Source organism: Colobus angolensis, unplaced genomic scaffold (assembly GCF_000951035.1).
Source record: "Colobus angolensis palliatus isolate OR3802 unplaced genomic scaffold, Cang.pa_1.0 Scaffold81, whole genome shotgun sequence".
NCBI lineage: Eukaryota > Metazoa > Chordata > Mammalia > Primates > Cercopithecidae > Colobus > Colobus angolensis.
In genome coordinates, this window is record NW_012121932.1 from 7,563,850 (window position 1) to 7,585,675 (window position 21,826).

The 21,826-nt window shown below is 38.3% G+C and overlaps 1 protein-coding gene across 1 annotated transcript in view; it reads right to left on the reverse strand.

Moving 5' to 3' along the window:
• Positions 1 to 55: 55 nt before the first annotated feature.
• Positions 56 to 21,826, reverse strand: part of RAB3GAP2 (RAB3 GTPase activating protein subunit 2 (non-catalytic)) — a 116,891-nt gene continuing 95,120 nt past the window's right edge. The window contains exons 25-35 of the mRNA XM_011929459.1: positions 19,187 to 19,360; positions 18,978 to 19,084; positions 16,113 to 16,179; positions 13,941 to 14,011; positions 11,085 to 11,120; positions 9,507 to 9,581; positions 8,978 to 9,196; positions 5,682 to 5,771; positions 4,897 to 5,118; positions 3,330 to 3,488; positions 56 to 3,129 (exon numbers count right to left, since the gene is read on the reverse strand). Of these exons, the coding sequence (XP_011784849.1) occupies positions 2,974 to 3,129; positions 3,330 to 3,488; positions 4,897 to 5,118; positions 5,682 to 5,771; positions 8,978 to 9,196; positions 9,507 to 9,581; positions 11,085 to 11,120; positions 13,941 to 14,011; positions 16,113 to 16,179; positions 18,978 to 19,084; positions 19,187 to 19,360 (1,376 nt within the window). The 3' untranslated portion in view covers positions 56 to 2,973. The remainder of the gene's footprint in view (positions 3,130 to 3,329; positions 3,489 to 4,896; positions 5,119 to 5,681; positions 5,772 to 8,977; positions 9,197 to 9,506; positions 9,582 to 11,084; positions 11,121 to 13,940; positions 14,012 to 16,112; positions 16,180 to 18,977; positions 19,085 to 19,186; positions 19,361 to 21,826) is intronic.

A 21,826-nucleotide genomic window follows, 5' to 3' on the forward strand; every position in this document is an offset into this window, starting at 1 on the left:
ACATATGTTGAGAGGAAGAAATCTCTTAATACTTATGAATGTTTAGGAAACAACATGAAAGCTGAAAATTTATTTCACTAATATACATAAGTTCACAACAATGGAACGAAAATAGCAATATATACAGAATTTCACTACTTACAGTACATTACAATAGAGAAAGCATTTTATAAACAATTCAGTATTGGATTAAAATCTTTTAAGGATGCCTAATTCTATTCAGCAGGAATCTAACTTGGTAGACACCCAGCAAACCCATTCCTATCAGGGTGAGAGGGCTTTCGCTGTTGCTATAGTGTACTGTAAAAATATTTGTCCCTTATGAATGAAATGGTCACAGCAACTTCTGAATGAACATTACATTCAGTGTCTCATATTATTAAATTTCAGATTTTTGACTTTAGATCGCAATTGTTTTTAAAAAGCAATTTAAATGTAACAGTGTTCACTTTGACCATAGACGAATTTTTATAATAAAGTTAAAACTTTTTTTTCTGTTTGCAAAAGTATGACGCATTTAGAAGCATGGTGCTATATATCTCTTTATCTACATTTACCCTGGCCCCTCTAGTTCTACATCTAAACAGAACCTGTAATGTAGAAGTTATGATTATTTGAACACTTCGTTTTCCTTCAGCTTTATGTAATTAATAAGATAAAAATGCATATTTAACATTAATGGAGAAAGTTGTGTGAGGGTGGGCATATATCTAGGAAAATACTACTGGTTATTGGCGTCTCATCAATAACTACAATAAGTGCCACACACCTTTGTTTCAGAAACCACCCATTCTACATTAAAATCTAATTCCTTTATCCTCTATGGCTCTTTGTTATTATAGAATGTCTACATAGGTATTTATTTGCCTTTCTTCCTATCAGATTTATTTATTTTAAAAGCCCTTGATAAGTAGTAAAATATTTAACTGCTTTTGTTAACCATACAAGTCAGAATTCAATTTTAAAATTCTATGAAAAATTTTAGGATACCAAATCTAACTAGAGACTTAATGGTTTGTATCAGGATTCTGTGAGCCATACTTCAGCTTATTATTGTTCTCAGCAATCCCCACATTTGATTGTCTGTTCTACTAGAGTAAGCTTAACCAGTTTTATTATCTAAAATGCTTAATAAGTACCCCCTCACCTCCAAGTGATGATGGAATTGAGGATTTAGTCTTTAAAAATACCTATAACTCCAAATTTCTTTGACTAGCCTCCTTAAGTTCATTCTACTTTCAGCGTACTTGGAAAAATCACAGGAAGAACTAATCTCTTAGAACACACATAACAAGTGACTGTTAATACAGAGCCGGATATGTTTATAAGAATTCTAGGATGTGTCTGGCTGGGGCAGTGGAGACCCAAGCAGAGGCTGGGAGGTTGGACTAGCCCTTTCCAATGCTGCTACTCTATAAAATGTATGTCTCAGTCAGACTCACAGGCCCCCATCCCAAATACTCAAGACATCTTAACCATTTATCTTGTAAGATTTAAGTTTGGTAGTTACTTAACAGTAATTACTAAATTTTAGCCAGTTAAATTCTTGTTTGGATGTGCTCTTTTAGCTCAAAAGACAAGATTTGTTTTTCTTTATATCCCTGAAGGACATACTCCTCAACTTTGCATGATTACTATAGTTGGCTTCTTAAGGGGAAGTGAAGAAACAAACTTCTGTATCACAGTGACTTACTATGAATAATAATTGTGATCCATGACACATACCCACAATTACACTGTAGGGCTACATTCTAAAAATATACCATAATAAATACTTGGTATTTGTAGAGCTCAAAGCACTCTTTTACAGAGTTTTGGTTAGTTTGATTTTTTCTATTTTTTTTTTTTTTTTTTTTGAGACAGGGTCTTGCTATATTGCCCAGGATGGCCTCAAACTCCTGGGCTCAAGCGATCATCCTGCAGCCTCCCGAGTAGCTATAGTTTGGTTTTAGTCAGTAAATATTTAGCACTTGGACTGCTCTAGGCACTATAGGGTACAAAATTAGTTGTATTTTATCCTCTCATCCCAGCTGTGAGGTAGGTTTGCTAAAGCTGTAATATCACTAAGCAGTTTTTTCAATACTGTTCCCAAGATAACATTAGCAAATCCCAGAAGCATTTCTAAACACTTATAGGAAAAATAAAGTTGGACTTAAAATTTTTAGTGTCTTTGCTTTTTTTTTTTTTTTTTTTACATAAGTTTTACAAGATAATACATTTTTACAGTGACCTGATGTGGATACAACTTTGCAACTTGCAAAAAGCAAATCTTAACTTACATTATAATTAATTTGCTGCATTGTACACACCTCCTGTTCTCAATTTTGGCAAGTACAACAGGTTAAGGGTTCTATTGAGTGTCCCCTTCTGATGAATAGGATGATCTCGAACCCATTCTTCCTCCTCAAGCATGGTCATCCTCCTCTGATGGCAACAGCAGAACCTCTGGGAAAGGAAGCTTTCAGTATCCAGAATCCCAGGTGGCAGCCCATGTGGGATTTGGAGCATGACAACAAAGGCATTTTCTCAACATTTACTAAAGGAGAGTGGGGTGTTTCTACACTCTACTGATGGGGACCGTACATGAACACATTTAAATTGAATTACAACAACATTTTCGATAGGAAATATAGAATCTTATAAGAACATAATCTAAATTATGATCAATTTTAAATAGCAAAGTTTAACAATAAAGCTATTTAAGTGTTTGAATTAGAAATAAACAGTAAAACATCTGTATTAATTATAACAGAGTTGATATTTGTTTATATTTTATCTTCAATATTAACCAAAGGAGCGGAATTTAGCCAGGGTTTTACTTTTTAAAAGTTGTATATACTTTTATTTATTTTACAAAAGGAAAAAAAAAAAAGACATACTTTCCCCATAAAATTCCAGGTCTTACTATGTAAAATAACCATGCACTACTTCATGTTATAATCATAATTTTAGACTATTTCCAGTAGGTAAGTGTCATAAAGAAGGAAGAGATATGGCTTCCACAGCTTCAATGAGGTGTAAGGCTAGACCATACTGCCCATGTTTTTCTGGTAAAAGCTCAATTACTTTATTTACTAGTTTAGCTGTTGTTGCAATTGGCACTTCAGTGTTTTGAAGGTCCTGGGGGTCCTGCAAATAATGGGACACAAAAATAACCTATTATAGACAACTAAACAATAATTGTTACTGACTTAAGAGTTATTACATAAAAATGCTTTTCTTTGTAACTAGGTGAATTAAATTTGTCAAATTTTCTTCATAACTTATTAACTAGGCACTCAAGAAAACGTCCAATGACCTTTTGCCTGATCTCGATCTATTGTACTGACCATTGCTTTCAGCCAAGTACACAGTGTGGGTGGAAGTCTGGCAAGCAGCTCCATTCCTTCTTTTGTCTGGGTGTGGAGAAGCGCATGAGCCAGCCTTTGCCCCGTCAGCACCAGCAGCTGAGAGGCAAGGACCTCTTTGTCATGAACCTGTAGAATGGCCTGAAGATAGGAACATGGAGAAATAATACAGTCATAGAGTGAGCAGATTTGTTTCTTCTATAGGAAAGAGGTTGTCAGTGAAGAGATTCTAGTTGATTTTTGAACTGTGGCCATTTATCTTTTGCTTATATACAACCAAAGATAAATCCAAATCAAACTTAGCATTTAAACCCAAATTTCTGCTCCTTGGTTAATTTTTTTTTGTCTTATCACTTAATCTTTCAATTCAATATGGCTACTCAGTGTGTTGTTTTCAAACTTTTGGCAAATAAAGGGAGTTTCATGTCATGTCTATTTGAAGCCCTCTAATGGCTTCTTTTTTTTTTTTTTTGAGATGGAGTCTCACTCTGCCACCCAAGCTGGAGTGCAGTGGTGCAATCTTAGCTCACTGCAGTCTCCACCTCCTGGGTTCAAGCGATTCTCCTGCTTCAGCCTCCCAAGTAGCTCGGATTACAGGCATGCGCCACCACGCCCAGCTAATTTTTTGTATTTTTAGTAGAGACAGGTTTTCACCATATTGCCCAGGTGGTCTTGAACTCTTGACCTCAAGTGATCCACCCATCTCGGCCTCCCTAAGTGCTGGGATTACAGGCGTGAGTCACCATACCCATTACAGGGGCGAGCCACCACGCCCAGCCCCTCTAATGGCTTCTGAATACACTTAGAATAACCATGGGCTCCAAGACCTAGGATACAGCCATGGCCTGGGCCAGCCTCCCTACCTCATGCCACACTTCTTTATTCCTTGCTTACTATGTTTGGTCAGCCGTACTGGCCTTTCTAGTCCTGGACCTACTCATTCTAGTCCCCACCTCAGGGCCTTTGTAATTCTTGTCTCAAGCACTGTTCCCCCAGTTTCTGAGTAGCTGGCTGCTGTTTCTTCTTAGGGGCTCGGTTCAAATGTCACATTCTCTGCCCACTCTACTGTAGTGACTCCTGTTTATCCATATGATCCTGTTTCTTTTTCCTTTTTAGAAACGGGGTCTCGCTATATTGCCCAGACTGGTCTCGAGCTTCTGGGCTCAAGTGATCTGCCGCCTGAGCCTTCCAAAGTGCTGGGATTACAGGTGTGAGCCACGACACCCGGCCCTCTTTATTTTCTTCATAGCACCTACCAATCAATGCAAAATTTAGCCTGCTTTTCTGCTTCTACCAGCAGACTATCAAGTCCATGAGGAAGGAACCTTGTCTGTTTTGTTTACTGCTATATCCCTGTGCGTAGGGCAGGCCTGGCACACTGTAGGAATTATTTGATTATAATTTTATGTTTTAAAAAATAGTATATTGTTCTATTTTTGTACCTAGATGTTCCAACAAAAGGAAGAGCAAAAGGCTTCATTGGACAGTCTTTATTCCAACTATCAATTTTATAACTTGAGCCCAATTAACATTCAAAGGGTCATGTTACCTCTTCTCCTAAGTGGTCAGCTCCATAGTTGTATAGCTCCCCAACATAATGCCTTCTAACAACATCTTCACTAACTTGAAGGTGATGGGCTAAATCCACAGCTAGAGCTGGCCAGTCTTGGTCTTTCCCAAAAGGAGTGGGTGTGGCCTCTTCTGTGGGATCTTTGACCTTTGTGGCTGAATGTTGGGCCTGGACAGCTGCACTGACAACTTTCAATAAGAACTTGAAAATGGAGAAAGAGATACAGCAATGTATTGTTACTGTTTCATTTTAAAATACCTAAATCAAAGTATTATTAGCTTTTTTGTCACTTACAGTGGCTTTTCCATTAAATTGTTTAATTATCAAAAAAGGAACACATCATTTAAAGGTAAACAACTAGCTTTCAAGAATACTTTGAAAGTGGTCATTTTTAAAAATAGTATTTTATTTATTATACTTTAAGTTGTAGGGTACATGTGCACAACGTGCAGGTTTGTTACATATGTATACATGTGCCATGTTGGTGTGCTGCACCCGTTAACTCGTCATTTACATTAGGTATATCTCCTAATACTATCCCTTCCCCCTCCCCCCACCTCACGATAGGCCCCGGTGTGTGATGTTCCCCTTCCTGTGTCCAAGTGACATCATTGTTCAGTTCCCATCTATGAGTGAGAACATGTGGTGGTTGGTTTTCTGTCCTTGCGATAGGAAGTGGTCATTCTTTTCAAAAGCAAGGTAGATTTTTCCCTTACTGTTTTTTTTCCAAGAAACAAAAACAAAATCCAATAGCTGTAATTTACCTGTTGTCGTACAGAAATAAAATTTGGATCCATTTCCCCACTAGGTAATAACTGAATTGAAGTTAGGTCTTTGAAAAATGCATTTTTTCCCTAAAGAGAAAGACAGCAAGAAAACTGATGAGTGTGGACTTATTAAGAGGGGAAAGGGAGAAAGATCTGTTTAAAACTTAAGTCACTTAATGGTTGATTTTCATTTCTCCTTGAACAGTAAGATTTTAGAATTCTTCCTTTAATTTTTATAACAAGTATCTAGTATGTAGTAGACAGCCTTTAAGATGATCCCCAGTGATCCCCTCCTCCTGGTATTCATGTTTCCTATAGTCTCCTCTCCGTGCATGTAGGCTGGTGACTTGCTGCTAGCAAACAGAAGTAGGTAGAGGTGATAGCATGTTACTTCCAAGAACATGTTCCAAAGGCTACTTCTGCCTTGAGGCACTCATAGTCACTCTCACTTGTTCTGCAGGAAGCCAGGTTCCATGTTGTGAGCTGCTGTATGGACAGGCACATGTGGCATAAATGAATCTTGCCAACAATTGTGCTTGGAAGTGAATCACCCTTTCCCCATCCCAGTTGAGCTCTCAGATGCAGCACCTTAACTACAGCTTCATGAGAGACTAAGCCAGAGGCACCTAGACAAGGAGAACACAGATTACTGACCCAGCAACTGTGAGATAATAAATGTTTGGTATTTTCAGCCAAGCTTTGGAATGATTTGCTCTGCAGTACTAGCTAAGTAATACATCTATGTACCCTGAATCTTTTTTTTTTTTTTTTGAGACAGGGTCTCACTCTGTTGCCTAGGCTGGAATGCTCACTGCAGCCCCACCTTCCTGGTTCAAGCGATTCTCTGACCTCAGCCTCCCAAGTAGCTGGGACTATGGACATGTACTATCAAGCCCAGGCTAATTTTTTTGTATTTTTTAGTAGAGACGGGGTTTCAGCATGTTGGCCAGGCAGGTCTCAAACTCCTGACCTCAGGTGATCTGCCCGCCTCGGCCTCCCAAAGTGCTGGGATGACAGGCATGAGCCACTGTGCCCAGCCTCTGAATCCTTTTAAAAACACATGTTGAATTGCTTAAAAACACCTTATTTAAAAGAATAGATGTGTGTCTAAAGAGTAAAAACAGAATATCAGGAAACAAGATTTCAGAAGTTCCTTGGAAGGAAATGTAATACAGAGCAAAGAGCACTGGCCTTTAAGTTGAAAGACCTGGGTCTAGTCTGAGGCTCACTACTTCCAACCAGGTTGCCTTGGGTAACTGACCCCCAATCTTGGGTTACTGTTTCTTCTGCATGCAGGTCATCCTAGCAAGGATACATCCTGCAAGCACATCTTCCAATGTGCCTTCCATATCTGATCATCTGCGATTCCAGGTCATCTATTGTGACTGCCAAGCAGATTAAAGCTATTCATCCTTTAGTGATAAGAAAAACTAGACTTACAGGGCAACCCATGGCATTTTGGACATCACTGATAGAAGTATTTAAAGATTTAGCACACATTCACAATCTGTTACTTGATAGTTCCCACCTGGTGGTCCTAGCTATAAGCATCTATAATAGTACCACTATTTACTACATTCCAGACACTAAGTACTTCATGTTGAATACAAGGAACCCTCACAACAACCATGAGGTTGGCGCTGGAGTCACTGCTCCTTTCTGAATGAGAAAACAGAGAGTAAGAAAATCTAAATAATTCTAGTTAGCAAATGGTAGCACTGGCATTGTTTCACTAGCCACTCAACCATACTAGCTCTCTGCAGATGAGTGCCACCCAGCTGTCTCAGGTAGTCTTGGCATGACATGGGTTGAAACTAAACATTACTGTGCTCATCCAATTCTAGATATGTTCTGGTTTCACAAAGACCTTTTCTGAGGGGAATACTGAGCTGGGTACTTTATTTTGGTATTTCTTTCTCTGTTTTAACCTTTAAGCACTCTTATCCTTTATAATCTCAAAGATATACTAACTTTTTTTTTCAAAATCAATACTTTTTTTTTTTTTTTGAGACAGAGTCTCACTCTGTGGCCCAGGCTGAAGTGCAGTGGTGTGATCTCGGCTCACTGCAACCTCTACCTCCCAGGTTCAAGCAATTATCTTGCCTCAGCCTCCCAAGTAGCTGGGATTACAGGCATGCACCACCATGCCCGGCTAGTTTTTGTATTTTTACTAGTGACAAGGTTTCACCATGTAGGCCAGGCTGGTCTGAAACTCCTGACCTTAAGCGATCCACCCACCTAGGCCTCCCAAAGTGCTGGGATTACAGGCGTGAGCCACCGTGCCTGTCTGAGAGTCTCTTATTTAAGGGTGAAATAATAAACCCATTTTCCCACAAGCCTAAGCTATGTTCTCTAACCCAGCTTCTATCAGTAAAAGGCTAAGTAATAAAGTTGACATTTTTATCTCCAACAGTTTGTGTCCTGTCTCTCAAAATTTGACAGCTGCATGGGAAAGGAAAGGATTTTACTATCTACTGCAGCTAAACTGTGCAAGTTACAATATAATATGCAAAAACATATTCTACTCACAAGTTTGGACTCCATCCTGCAGAAGAGCCAAAAAAATCTTAGGTATAGAACTAACACAATTAAACCTGTCTCTTAGGAAGACAGCTCTTGCAGCATGGGACTGGGAGAGAGAAACTGGAGGCAGGTAATTAGGAAAGGGCTGTTGTAATAGCCAAGGGAAAGATGATTGTGCCTGAACTAGGGGTATAGTCATAGAGAGAAATGGACAGGTATGATCTATGGAAGAATTTACAATGAAGAAAATTGGCTTGAAGTAAGGAATTGGTGAGATAACTTCAAAGTTTCTAGTTTTTGCCAGGGCAAAAATGATGACATCACTAATACAATAACCAAGCCAGGGAATTCAGAAGGAACAGCAAATTTAAGTTAGGGGCAGGATGGGGGTATAGGTTTGCAGGTATATTTTAGATATGAGGTGTTTGAAGTCCTGTAAGACACTCAAAGAGAGAAGTTCAATAGAAATGCATGCCTCCAACTCTAGGGATTGGTCAGGCCTAGAGATATACAAGAGGGAGAAAATGAGTCTGTCCAGGAATAATATGGAGAACGACAAGAGCAGACAGCTGAGAGGGCAAAACTCCAAGGGGAGCAGTACAGAAGGTAAATAAAAAGAACGGAATCAAGCAGGGAATGAGGGAGTTGGAACCTCACACCAAATGACACAAGTCACAAAAGTATTGGACAGCTTCTATTAAATATGAAAATCCATGTGTCTGCTAAGCCTGCAACTCCAAAATAGCTCTGAAATCCTTTGAGGTACTTACCTTACTGTCAAAAAGTGAAAGTGGCTTCACGGTCTTCAGAGAAAACCTCATGACTGCATACAAGATGGAGCACAGGATGGAGTGGTGCTCCACCAGTGGGTAGTGGATGTGCTTCTGTTCAAGGGCCAGTTCCACTATGGAGATGGGGCCTTCCACGGAGAGCCACGCATCCTCAGTATCCAGCACAGGCACCTGTATTTCATCCCTGCTAACATCTGCCTAAGGGTTTTAAGAATGGAGGACTGTGTTTAGTAATGGAAAAATAATAGCTTACAAATATCCTAATGAGTTTATTAGCAGCAAAGTGCAAACTCATTCATTGCACACTGTCCCAAATTGTAATAAACATGAAGTCTAATTTCAAGAAGAATTTAATAAGAAAATATCACTACCTTTTAGGCTTAAGTCAAAATTTAGAAATGAAGGAATGAAAAACAACCTCATTAAAATAGTCATTTATTAAATGCAATGGTTTGCAGAATATTTAATATCTTAGGAGCAGTTCAGAATGAAAATACACCTCTTTTACCTCCATTAAGATCTGAAGAAGATCCAAACAGGAACCAAGGAAAGATGTCATTGCTGTGTCACTCATTCCCACATCCTGTTTTTAAAAAAGGAACATAATTAGGCCCTAGAGGAAAACTGCTGTAGTTACTATCAGCAAAACAAGAAAGAGGATACAATACACCTGTTCAGCTGACTTTTGTACACTGAACAGACGGCAAGAATTTGAAAGTCAAGGCATTAGCATATTTAAGTTCCTTCTTTTATTTACTGTCAACCAATTTTAAAGTCAAGCTTTACAAAGTGTTACAAATATTGACTTTTTAAAATAGTGTTCTTTGTGTACTGTAAAGACACAGTCTCATCAGTTACTATAGATGGTGGCACTTCTGAGCTCACTGTTCAGCTTGCTAAGGCATCTGGTAGCCAAATAATTGTGGTAGATGGAAGATGCACACATGAGAATCTAACCTGAAGAGTTCCAAGAAAACAGCCTGATCTGCTTTCAGAGTGTCTTTTAGAGACTAAACCCAACCCTCTGAGCAAAACTAGAATCCTCAGGCTTGAGAACTAAATACCAGATTCATGCTGTGAGCAACAGATGATTCTCAATGACTCCTTTAAAGGGCCTGTCCAAGGGATCACTGCATTTGTGTATAATCTCTTTTTTTGAGACGGAGTTTCACTTCTGTTGCCCAGACTGGAGTACGGTGGCACCATCTCGGCTCACTGCAACCTCCACCTCCCAGGTTCAAGCAATTATCCTGCCTCAGCTTCCTGAGTAGCTGGGATTACAGGCGTCCACCACCACACCTGGCTAGTTTTTGTATTTTCAGTAGAGACGGGGTTTCACCTTGTTGGTCAGGCTGGTCTCAAACTCCTGACCTCAGGTGATCCACCAGCCTCACCTTTCCAAAATGCTAGGATTACAGGCGTGGGCCACTGCGCCTGGTCGTATACTCTTTTTAAAAGCAACAATCTATAATTTCCTCACATCCCCAAAGCAAATAATTCAGTGTTTGTGGTATATGCACGCACACACACACACACACACAAACTCTAGTCATACAACCATTCTCAACAACACACCAGAAAAAGTCTTCAACAATGGACGCTAGTACTATTAATTTCTCGGGTCAAATACAAGTCCCGTATCCATGGATTAGAATAGTAGTTAAGACTAATGTTATATTTGTATACTTATGTTATTTATATATATATATGTATATGTAGATCAAATTAACTACTTCATACGAACTTGCTTCAGTTTGATGTTGGATGCTTCCATTATAAATGTCGAATCGGAATTACAGCAAAAATATGCAGCAATGGTAGCATGTTATCCTGTTCGCAGTCCAAAGCTGAACACATCTTATAAAAACCTAGTTTAATATGCTATCTAACAATCTGGAAAAGTAAATTAAAATTGGCCATAGTTCATGACCAGTTTCCTTAATGCAGTATTCTCTTTTCATTTTTCTTATCTCCTCCTGATACGTCATCACAATGGTAAAAGGCAAAGTTCACCCCACAGTTAATAAAGTACTACATAAAGTGTGGAATTAACAACTATAATTCTAGTTATGGGAGATTCACTTACCCTTCGGCATAACCTATCCTTTGGTGATTTTCCAACCTAAAATAAAAAGACAAAATGTTGTAACATTTAATAATTTACAAACAAAGACATCACTATGGCACAAATAATAAAAAGTAACCAAAATTAAAAACTATAAATGCAGCTATAAATACATGTGGCAGCTTCATTAATTAGCTGTTGATTCTACCAACAGGAGATGCAATTAAATTTGTGGTGAAACTAAATCTCACACTGGGTTCAAGAATAATCCTTTTCAAATATAAATTACATTATTTCTGAACTATTAAATAAGTAAAAACTCTAAAAATCTGGCCCTCACTTTGCATAGTCAAATAACTGTGTTGCCTAAAAACCCAGAGCCTAGGCCGGGTGTGGTGGCTCACGCCTGTAATCCCAGCACTTGGGAGGCCAAGGTGGACTGATCATCTGAGGTCAGGAGTTTGAGACTAGCCTGGCCAACACAGTGAAACCCCGTCTCTACTAAAAATACAAAAATTAGCTGGGCCTGGTGGAGTGCACTTGTAGTCCTAGCTACTCGGGAGGCTGAGGCAGGGGAATCACTTGAACCCAGGAGGTGGAGGTTGTAGTGAGCCAAGATCGTGCCACTGCACTCCAGCCTGGGCAACAGAGTGAGACTCCATCCCACTCCCACCAAAGAAAAACTGGAAAAAAACCAAACCAAACCAAACGAACAAACAAACAAAAAAACAACCCAGAGCCTAATTCAGGGCTACTAATCAAGAACACCTAAGAATTCAGCTTGTTGATAAAGACACAATTGTTTGAAATAGAAAGAAAGGAAAAACACTCTACAGCAGATGGGAGTTATATTCCTAGATCAGAAACATTTCCTTAAGCAATAAGCACTTATTATGATTCTACTGTATTTCTCTACAGTGTAATAAGTGGGAGGTAAAAGTTCTGCCCTCAGAAATACTACTTGATAAGAGAGGAAACTCACAGGAGACAGTGGAAAAAAACATTACCTCACTACCACTTGCTGGGATTACTAGGACAGCCTTGGAACAACCAAGCTCAGCCAACCCCAACCCCAAGATATTTTGTCCGTTGCCAGAATCATCTTTTTAAACACAAATTTGAATATATAATTCCTCTGCTTAAAACTGCCTCCGTGTCTTCAGTATAAAATAATAGCTACCATCTAGTGAGCCCTTACCGCATGTGCCAGACCCTGTGCTAAGCTTACACATACAACTAGAAAATCCAAATCCACAGCCTGCACAGGAAATTCTTCAATCTTAGCTTTTCTTTTCTTCTAATATAGCCTATGTTCCAGCCATACTAAGCTACTTACAGTTCTCTGAATCCAACAAGTTGCCTTGTATCTCCAGGACTGCTGGGATACACTTTCTTCTCACCTACTTTTTACTGGTTCATATATAGCCATCCACCAAAATTTAAGTCAGAAGTCTTCCCCTTGTTTTGCTATTTATTTCCTCCTCTTCTGAGCTCCTATTGTCTGTTTACCTGATGTTCAAACTGTGAGCTCTTTGAGGGCCAGGACCGTAACTTCCATTGGTTCAACCACAGAACCTAGCATCGTCTTGGCACATGAGAGATAACACATTATAATAAAGACTTATCCAATCACAAATTTCCTACTTCCTGGTTTAGGACTATTTTCACCCCCATCAAAGTAGTGAAGATCAAACGTGATTGTGGATGTGAGAATGCTGTGAAACTACAAATTGTAACACACACATAAATTACATTTTATTGTTATTCTCTCAAAAGACGAGGGGGTAAAAGGTGAAGCTGAACAGGTGAACAACATCATAAAGGCCAAAAGATGCAAGTTCCAAGAAAGAAGTTAAGCAGTCGAGGAAGATGAGCACAGAGGAAAGAAGGGTTAGATTTAACTAGAAAAATGTTAGCAATAACATCAAAGAGAGCAATTTCAAGGGGAGCAGTGGTCTAAAGTTGGGTCTTGGCTGTGGTGCTATTCATGATGCAGGAATGACTGTGACTATACATTTAAAAGAATATGTTATCTTTACAGTGGTAATTCTCTTAGCATCCACTCATCTGATGCCACACTAATCTACATTGTTGAGTGGCCTGCAAAACATACTAACTAGTGCCCCTGGCCACTCAGCTGGAGACTAGGCTGGTACTCTCGGCATGCTAGCAGCTTCTGGTCCCACCAGTTGAGTTCTATGCTTACTTGTTATGCTTGTTCCCAAAGCTACTCATGCTGGTTGTACATGTCACTGTAATTATATAATTTAATTCAATAACTGATGAAATATGAATGAGAAAAAAGGGGGGGAGCTATTTACATGAATGCTATGTTGAATGCTTTGCAAAGATTTACGGAGGAGAATAACTCCTAGGCCTTTTGGATTTGATACAGAGGAAGCAGCTACAAAAATTATAGAAATCTAAAGGTTTGGACTCAGATTACATAACAACTTTAAAAAAATAAGATCTAGCCATGATAGGCAATACATTATGGGTGAGGTTTATGCAAGAAAGCCAAAGGAGAACTGCAATCAACTCCATTCAAAGAAAACATCTTGGCCTTATATCAAAGATTGGTAAGTGTAAATTTGTACATTTTAATTTAAAATAAAATGCAAATCCTTGCTTGAATCAACTACCAGTCCTAATCTCTTTAGTTAAGAGGCTTTTATGTTAGTCTCTTTATGAGGATTTAGAGCTCTTCTTCATGTCATTAAAATGCCAGTACTGGGCATTACATTTAACTGAGTATGAGTAAAATCTAATTATCAAATTAAAAAATAGTCTAACAAAGCCTAATGTGAGCAATCTTTCTAATATTAGTCAATTAAGAGAACCAAATAAATAAGAAGTCAAAACATGAAACTACCTTACCTTATCCATTAAGTATGTAGCAGCAGAAAATCTTTTAACTAAGAACGTATTCCACATCATCAGTGCAATGCCTAGATAGCAAGTAAAAGTAGTAAATAGAATGCTTATATATTCCCACTTTTACTACACATAACAAATTACTGTCTTTCTTAAGCTTATTAAACTATATGGACTATTTTTATTCCATTTTTTATATCTTATGTAATATTTATAAACTTCTTGAAATCTTTAACTTCATTTAAAATCTGATTTAATAAAAATCAGAACTGGGCTGTGTAAGAGTATGTCTAAATTGTCACTAAGCATGAAGAAAAGAGTTACATCATTAGTTATGAGAGAAATATAATGTCACAGTGAGACAGCATTACATAACCACCAAAAAGGCTAAAAACAATGTTTAAATTATAACAACAAGTATTAGGATATGGAACCAATGGAACACTCATGCATTACTGCTGGTACAATAACTTAGTAAAACCACAGGGAAAACTGCTGGGGGGTAGCTACGGAAGCTAAACATGTGTCTATCACCCAACAATTCTGCTGGGTATACACACTAGAGGAATGAATACAGAACATACATGTATGAGATTGTTGGGAACAGTTTTATTCCCAACAGCCAAACACTAGAAACAATCCCAATATCTGCCAATTGATTTTTTTCATATATAACTACAAACTAAAGTAATATATAAAAAAGTATTAAAAGCAAAAGAATAATAATAATAATAATAAAACAGTGTGGGCAACATGGTCAGAACCCATCTCTATGAAAAAATGTTTCACAAATTCAGCATGGTGGCACATGGCTATAGTCCCACTCGGAGGCTGATGTGATAGGACAGCTTGAGCTCAGGAGTTCAAGACTATTGTGAGCTATGACTGTGCCACTATACTCCAGCTGGGGTAACAAAGCAAGACCCTGTCACTACTCACTGAGCTGTGGCATTAAAATTAAATTTCTGAAACAGTTGTCAATTAGGCAGTGTAAACATGGCATTTCACATGCTGTTATTACTACCCTTGTAGCTAAGTCCTTCTATGAGTAGGGCCCCTCACAGGCTTTGAGAGGCCAGGAACCTTACTCAGTGGGTAAAGATACAAATAGGTAAAGACCTGACTTGAAGAAATACCCGACTTGAAGAAGTCTGAAGTCAGTAACTTAATTTTATCAATAAGGATAGAATAACCTAAACATGATATTTTCCAAATCAGTCAAGGCATATATATATATATTTTGGATGAAGGTAAGATCTAAGAGATGAATAAGTAATTTTCAAGTTCTCTTCAAGTAAAATGGGACATTTTACAATTTCTGCAACTGGATTTCATATCACCTGCAAGAATGTGATAGAGGTGAAAAATACATAGCTTCTCTAGAATTTATCACAGAGACATAAGTTGATATCTCCTCTTACTCAGCCTAACACCAAGTCTCATCATTTACTAAGGTTACTAACTAGCTTAGTACTGATATCCTCAATTCCCTTAATGAAACCCATCTATCTATTAAATGGAATCTGTTTACAAGTTCAATATTTTTTCAAGGAGACATCAGTAGTTGCCAAAGTCTGGCAGCTAATGGAGAATATTCACATCCATTATAAGAAACAAAAGATAGTTGCTACAGTCTATTCTTATTAGGCTTTTGGCTATCAAGATTTTTTATTAAGAATTACAGTCCTGAGAAATCCATCCCTATTTCCTTCACGATCTGTGAAGGGTGTAATGAAGGCAGCTGTTCTGCCTCTATCATTGATTTCCTCTTTCCTTGGCAAGCTAGATGCAGAACAGCTGTCTTAATTACACCCAGGAATAGTAGTCAGCTTGGGGAACAGAAGTGGTGATTACTACCAGTTGTTTTGCCCCTATATAAATAGCACTTTTCCAAGTAGTTAAAATGGCCAGTACTGTTTATTTTATTTTTTTTTTAGAGACAGGGTATCACTCTGTCACCCAGGATGGATGCAGTGGTGTGATCACAGCTCACTGCACCCTTGAACTACTGGGCTCAAGAGACCCTTGCACCTCAGCCAATACACAGTAATACGTTAGGTTGCAGGATAATCAAATAAAAATTTAACAGGCTGTGAATCTTTAAATTCACAACCTGTTAAATCAGGAAGCCTCTTTTAGATCAACCAGTGATGTTTCTAACATCTGTTTACTTACCATTTTGAACATGTGCATTAAAAATGTGCTTCAAGTGTTCTATTGACCTAACAAAAAAACGTGCTTCCTTACATACAGGGAGAAAAAAAAGAGAAAGAAAAAGAGGTATCATTTAATAGGCTTTACCATTATCAATGGAGACTTCTTACATACATTTCTGCATAAAGCTACCTAAGAATGTTGCAATAATAACATGAAATTATTGGGTAAGAAATAACTTTTCATAACTTAAACTGTCCCTCCTCAACTCACATTACCTATTACAGTGATTAATTCCTAGAAGCTCCTTGGTCATATGGGCTAACATCTGGATTCAAATTTGCTGTGGTTTGAATATCATAGCAATATTCTCTCCAATAAATACTTGAATTTCATATAGATGTAAAAACAATAAGCTTACTTTTGTAGATAGAATTCATTCATTCATCATTCAACAAATATTTATTGAGTATCTAGTATGCACCAAGCCCTACTTGAAGCATGATGGATTCCATAATGCACAAAACAGACCCAGTCTTGCCTTCATTGAGTTTAAATTCTAGTGAGGGACCTACGTAATAAACATAATATATTATATTTAGTATGTTAATGGTAAGTGCCAAAGAGAAAACAATTAAAGCAGGAAGGAAATATGAAGTATCAGATGGGATGTTTGAAATTCAACTCTTTCTAATCAAAGAAGTTTACATATTAAAACTCAAATACAGAATGCAACACTGATGAAATCATTCAGATCTCTGCTAAATAATTTTGTAGCTTGTACATCATCATCAAACATATCATCATTGCCAATACATATTGTGTTGAAACTTCTCCGAAGGTAGTATTATTGTTTTGAGCCTTATAAAATTGTGTGTGTCAAATGGTGGAGCTGAGACTGTGGTTGGATGGGACAAGATGAATATTTAATGGGAAAAACAAACTAGTAAAACAACAACTTCTTTTAAATGTAAGCAACACTAATGATACTGGTAACACTAGTCAAAATGTTAGGCACTATGCATTCATTTTCTCAAAATATGCAATAACCTCTTGAGATAACTACTATTACAGCCTTCATTTTAGGAGAACGTTGAAACAAAGAGTTCAGAAACTGTGTGCTATGATGATTATAAGCTCTATGCAGCAGCCATGGGGCTTGACATCAGCTTTGTCTATGCCCCCTCTGCAAGCTGCCTTTGGTTTATAAACAAGTACTACAAAGCAGAATTTTCTTCTTAAATGCACTTTTTTAGACTTGAATTTGAAATTAATTCATTCAGATTTTAGAAATTATTATGTTCTCATCCTAGACATAACATTCCTTTTTAATAAAATGGAAAAGTAACACAGTTAAGTAGAGAGCCTAAATATGATCGCCATTCAGGTTGTAGTCAACTGAAGAGGGTGATTTGAAGGGCATTAAGAGGATCCTCTGTCCTAAAATCATTTTTTGGTCAAGGTTTAATTGATCAAAGACTATTCCTTTATTTAAATCACTTACTTTCATAATGTCTTCCTTTAATATATGTGATTACAGTTTTTTGGAGGAAGGAAGAGTATCGTTTCCATTCATATATTAGCATGAATCAGTTCATCTATGAGAGTTCTCTACAATAGTACAACCTCACATAAGGACGATAAAGGTAAGAATTTTGATTTGAGAGGAATAATTTACCAGGGAACTGACTAGGGAAGTCTAAGTGAAGGACTGATTGGCAAAGAGGAATATTTACAACATGTTTTTAGATCTTATTTGATCATGGCACCTTCATTTTAAAAAAGAGGGAGAAGGAGGTAGAAAATAACAGGCCAGAGATTCAGTGGCTCTCTTGAGCCAGAAGCTTGTCAGCAATTCAGCTGGGATCCACATCTCTGCCTTCTTGCTCCAGGCTTGGGGCCTCCCCCCATGCTGCTTCTAGACGGTGAATGCCCTGGTAGAAACAGTGGCTACCAAAAGCAATAGAAAACGACACCTGAGCAGAGAGCTGAGAGGGCAGCAAGGCTAACCTTGGACTAGAGTCAACCCTGGGCACAATCTGCCTCTTTGTTCTTCTGAGGCAAACAGAAGTAACAGACAAATACATATTTGAACAATCAGACACTAGGTTGATCTCAGGACCTTCACTCTTGACTTTTATCATGATGACTATAATATTAAGAATATTCTAGGCCGGGCGCGGTGGCTCAAGCCTGTAATCCCAGCACTTTGGGAGGCCGAGACGGGCGGATCACGAGGTCAGGAGATCGAGACCATCCTGGCTAACACGGTGAAACCCCCCGTCTCTACTAAAAAATACAAAAAAAAAAAAACTAGCTGGGCGAGGTGGTGGGCGCCTGTAATCCCAGCTACTCCAGAGGCTGAGGCAGGAGGTGTAAACCCGGGAGGCGGAGCTTGCAGTGAGCTGAGATCCGGCCACAGCACTCCAGCCTGGGCCACAGAGCGAGACTCCGTCTCAAAAAAAAAAGAATATTCTGTTAGGTTGATGCCATTTCATGCAGGAATTCAGAAGGAAATAAACAATATACTTGTCACAACCTAACTAGGGAGTAGGACAAAGGACACTCGTTTTAGATAAAGAGAACCCTACGCTTAAATCCTGATACTTACTTAGCTGTGTGTCTGCAGGGAAGAAACTTAACTTCTCTGAGCCCTAGTATTTTCTTCTTTAGAGTGGGGATAATGACAGTACCTATACTTCACAGGTTTACTGGGAGGATTATAAGAGGAAATATGTGAAAATGGTCTACTCAAGTTAGCACAGAGGCATTACAATGGGGAAAAAGCCAGTGTTTATCATAAGCTATTTAATTAGACAGTCCCCACATATGAATAGCATGAACACAGAAGCAGAAATAACATGAAAGAGGTAACAAGAATCTCACCTCTGGATCTTTATTCCACTGAACAACATACTCCCAGCAGCAATGTGCGTGCAACACATCGAGCTCAAGGCTACAAGGAAATTGCTCATAGGCTAAATGCAGTAAGTCTGGAAGTCAGAAGAAAACAGTGATGTTATTTTTTTCCTTAATGAACACTCGGCCACATCTTTCCTCTCTGGATTTCATATTTCTCATTATTGGTGTATCACCTGGTATGGCTCCTAAGTCCATCTCCACCTCTGATACTTCAAGGAAACCTCTGTTAACACCTTCTTTGGGTTCATCTGGGTTTTCTGCATCTCTTTCTTCATTAGCCAGTTTTAATACTTCAGGGCTGAAGTCCTGTTTAAATATCCACTTGGCTACACTGTCTGCAATGCCACCTATAGTTTGGAGACAAGGAAGAAAATAAAAATTTACAACACACATGGCAGTGTTTGCCAATGGGAGCCAATTTCCTTATGAAGAGATCTAAGCGACACATTTATTTCTGAGCCTGAAGGTGACCCGAAAAAGCCCTGAGATTTACAGCAGTGTTCCTACCTACCACGCAACTTGTGAGGGCAACAAGCGGGATATTTACGATGTCAGGGCATCCTTATACTCTCAGAAAATGTTAGATAAATATAAATGCACGTGCATATGTCTGTACACCATTTGCTTTCTATGTTCAAAAATTTAAAAAACACTTTACCAGAGACAAAAAAATTAATATATCCTTAGAACACTTTTACTTCAATTATAAGTGAAAATAGATTGGTTAGTATGATACTTGTCTAGGCTCCTAAGACCAATATAATATTACTTTTTTTTTTTTGAGATGGAGTCATGCTTTGTTGCCTAGGCTATAGTGTAGTGGTGTGATCTCGGCTCACTGCAACCTCCGCTTCCCAGGTTCAAGCGATTCACCTGCCTCAGCCTCCCAAGCAGCTGGGATTACAGGCACATGCCACCACGCCCAGGTAATTTTTGTGTGTTTTTAGTAGAGATGGGGTTTCGCCATGTTGGCCAGGCTGGTCTCGAACTTCTGACCTCAGGTGATCCGCCTGCCTCGGACTCCCAAAGTGCTAGGATTACAGGCGTGAGCCACCGCACCCGGTAAATATTACTTTTTTTTTTTTTGGAGATAGAATTTTGCTCTTGTTGTCCAGGCTGGGGTACAATGGTGCAATCTCAGCTCACTGCATCCTCCGCCTCCCAGGTACAAGGGATTCTCCTGTCTAGGCCTCCCAAGTAGCTTGGATTATAGGAATGTGCCACCATACCTGGCTAAATTTTTTGTATTTAGTAGAGACAGGGTTTCACCATGTTAGTCAAGATGGTCATGAACTCTTGACATCAGGTGATCCATCTGCCTCAGCCTCCCAAAGTGCTGGGATTACAGGCATGTGCCACTGTGCCCAGCCCTATTACTTTTAATAATCAATTAATTTGCCTATATGCAATATTTATGGGCCTAATTTAGCCATAGCTGATCAACAGCATTATACTATATCATGTTTCAGTCATCAATATAGTACAAAAAATTGTAAACTCATGCTGAAAAATGTTCCAGAAGTTTAAAGAGCACTGTTTATTATCGAAAACAAATTACACTTCTATTGTTTACTAAAACTTTCTCAGTCTTTCCGCATCTTTTGATTCAAATAAAAACCTTTCCACAAAAAGAATGCTTCACAGTAAATTCACAATTGTCAGTGAAAATAAATGCGAGCAATGTGCTGGGTGATCTAATTTCTTACGTTTGGCTTCTAAATCATTGGCAAATTCTCATTCCAGAATTAAGCCCCTGATTCCGTTGCTTAGGTTAATATTCAAACGGCATCCTTACCCTTTCACTAGGTGGCAACATGAAGTGTGGTGAGTTTGCAACAAAAAAAATGGTCACGAGTTTTATAAAGAATGAGAAAACAAGTAAACTAAAAATCTATAAGTATGTGGGTATTTATAAACCTCACATACAGTCCTTCCAGTATCAAATGCCTAAAAGAGCTGCTGATACAAGTGTGACAAAGACAACTAAAGACAACTAAAGCCCCCAAAGACAACTAAAATGTAAGATGTTTATGTTCCTGCAAGATATAAGCACAGGAACCCAAATGACTCCAGGACAGCAGAAAGTGATGCTTCACAACAGAGGAATAACATTCTGTGGATATTAGGAGGAAGAAGAGAAAATCTGCAGTTAGTGAATCATGAAAGGTTTCCTGGAGGAGAAGCATTTGAGCTGGACCTTGAAAGATGAGTAAGATTTTGATATCCATGAGTGAGAGAGGCAGGGAAAGGGAAGAGGATAGGCCCAGATCTAAGACAGGAAGCACATGGATGCTTCATTTTAACTAAAATCTAGGAAGCAAATGAGAAAGAAATAGAAAAATCAGTTGGATTCAAAGTCAAAAGTTATTGGAGAGCAAGTTTAAGAGTTTATGCTTTGTTCAGGCAATTCTTGAACTTACTATCTCATGATCCCCTTAAAATTACTGGCAATCCCAAACAACTTTGGTTTATGAGTTACAGCTGTCAGTCTTTATGGTACTAAAAATTAAAACTGATAAATAAAAAATATTTTATTAGTCCATTTTGAAATGAAAATAATAAACTGATTACATGCTAATATTTTATGAAAATAATTACATTTGACCAGCAATCCCATTACTGGGTATATACCCAAAGGATTATAAATCATTCTACTATAAAGACACATGCACACGTATGTTTATTGCAGCATTATTCACAATAGCAAAGACTTGGAAGCAACCCAAATGTCCATCAATGATAGACTGGATAAAGAAAATGTGGCACATACATGCCATGGAATACTATGCAACCACAAAAAAGGATGAGTTCAT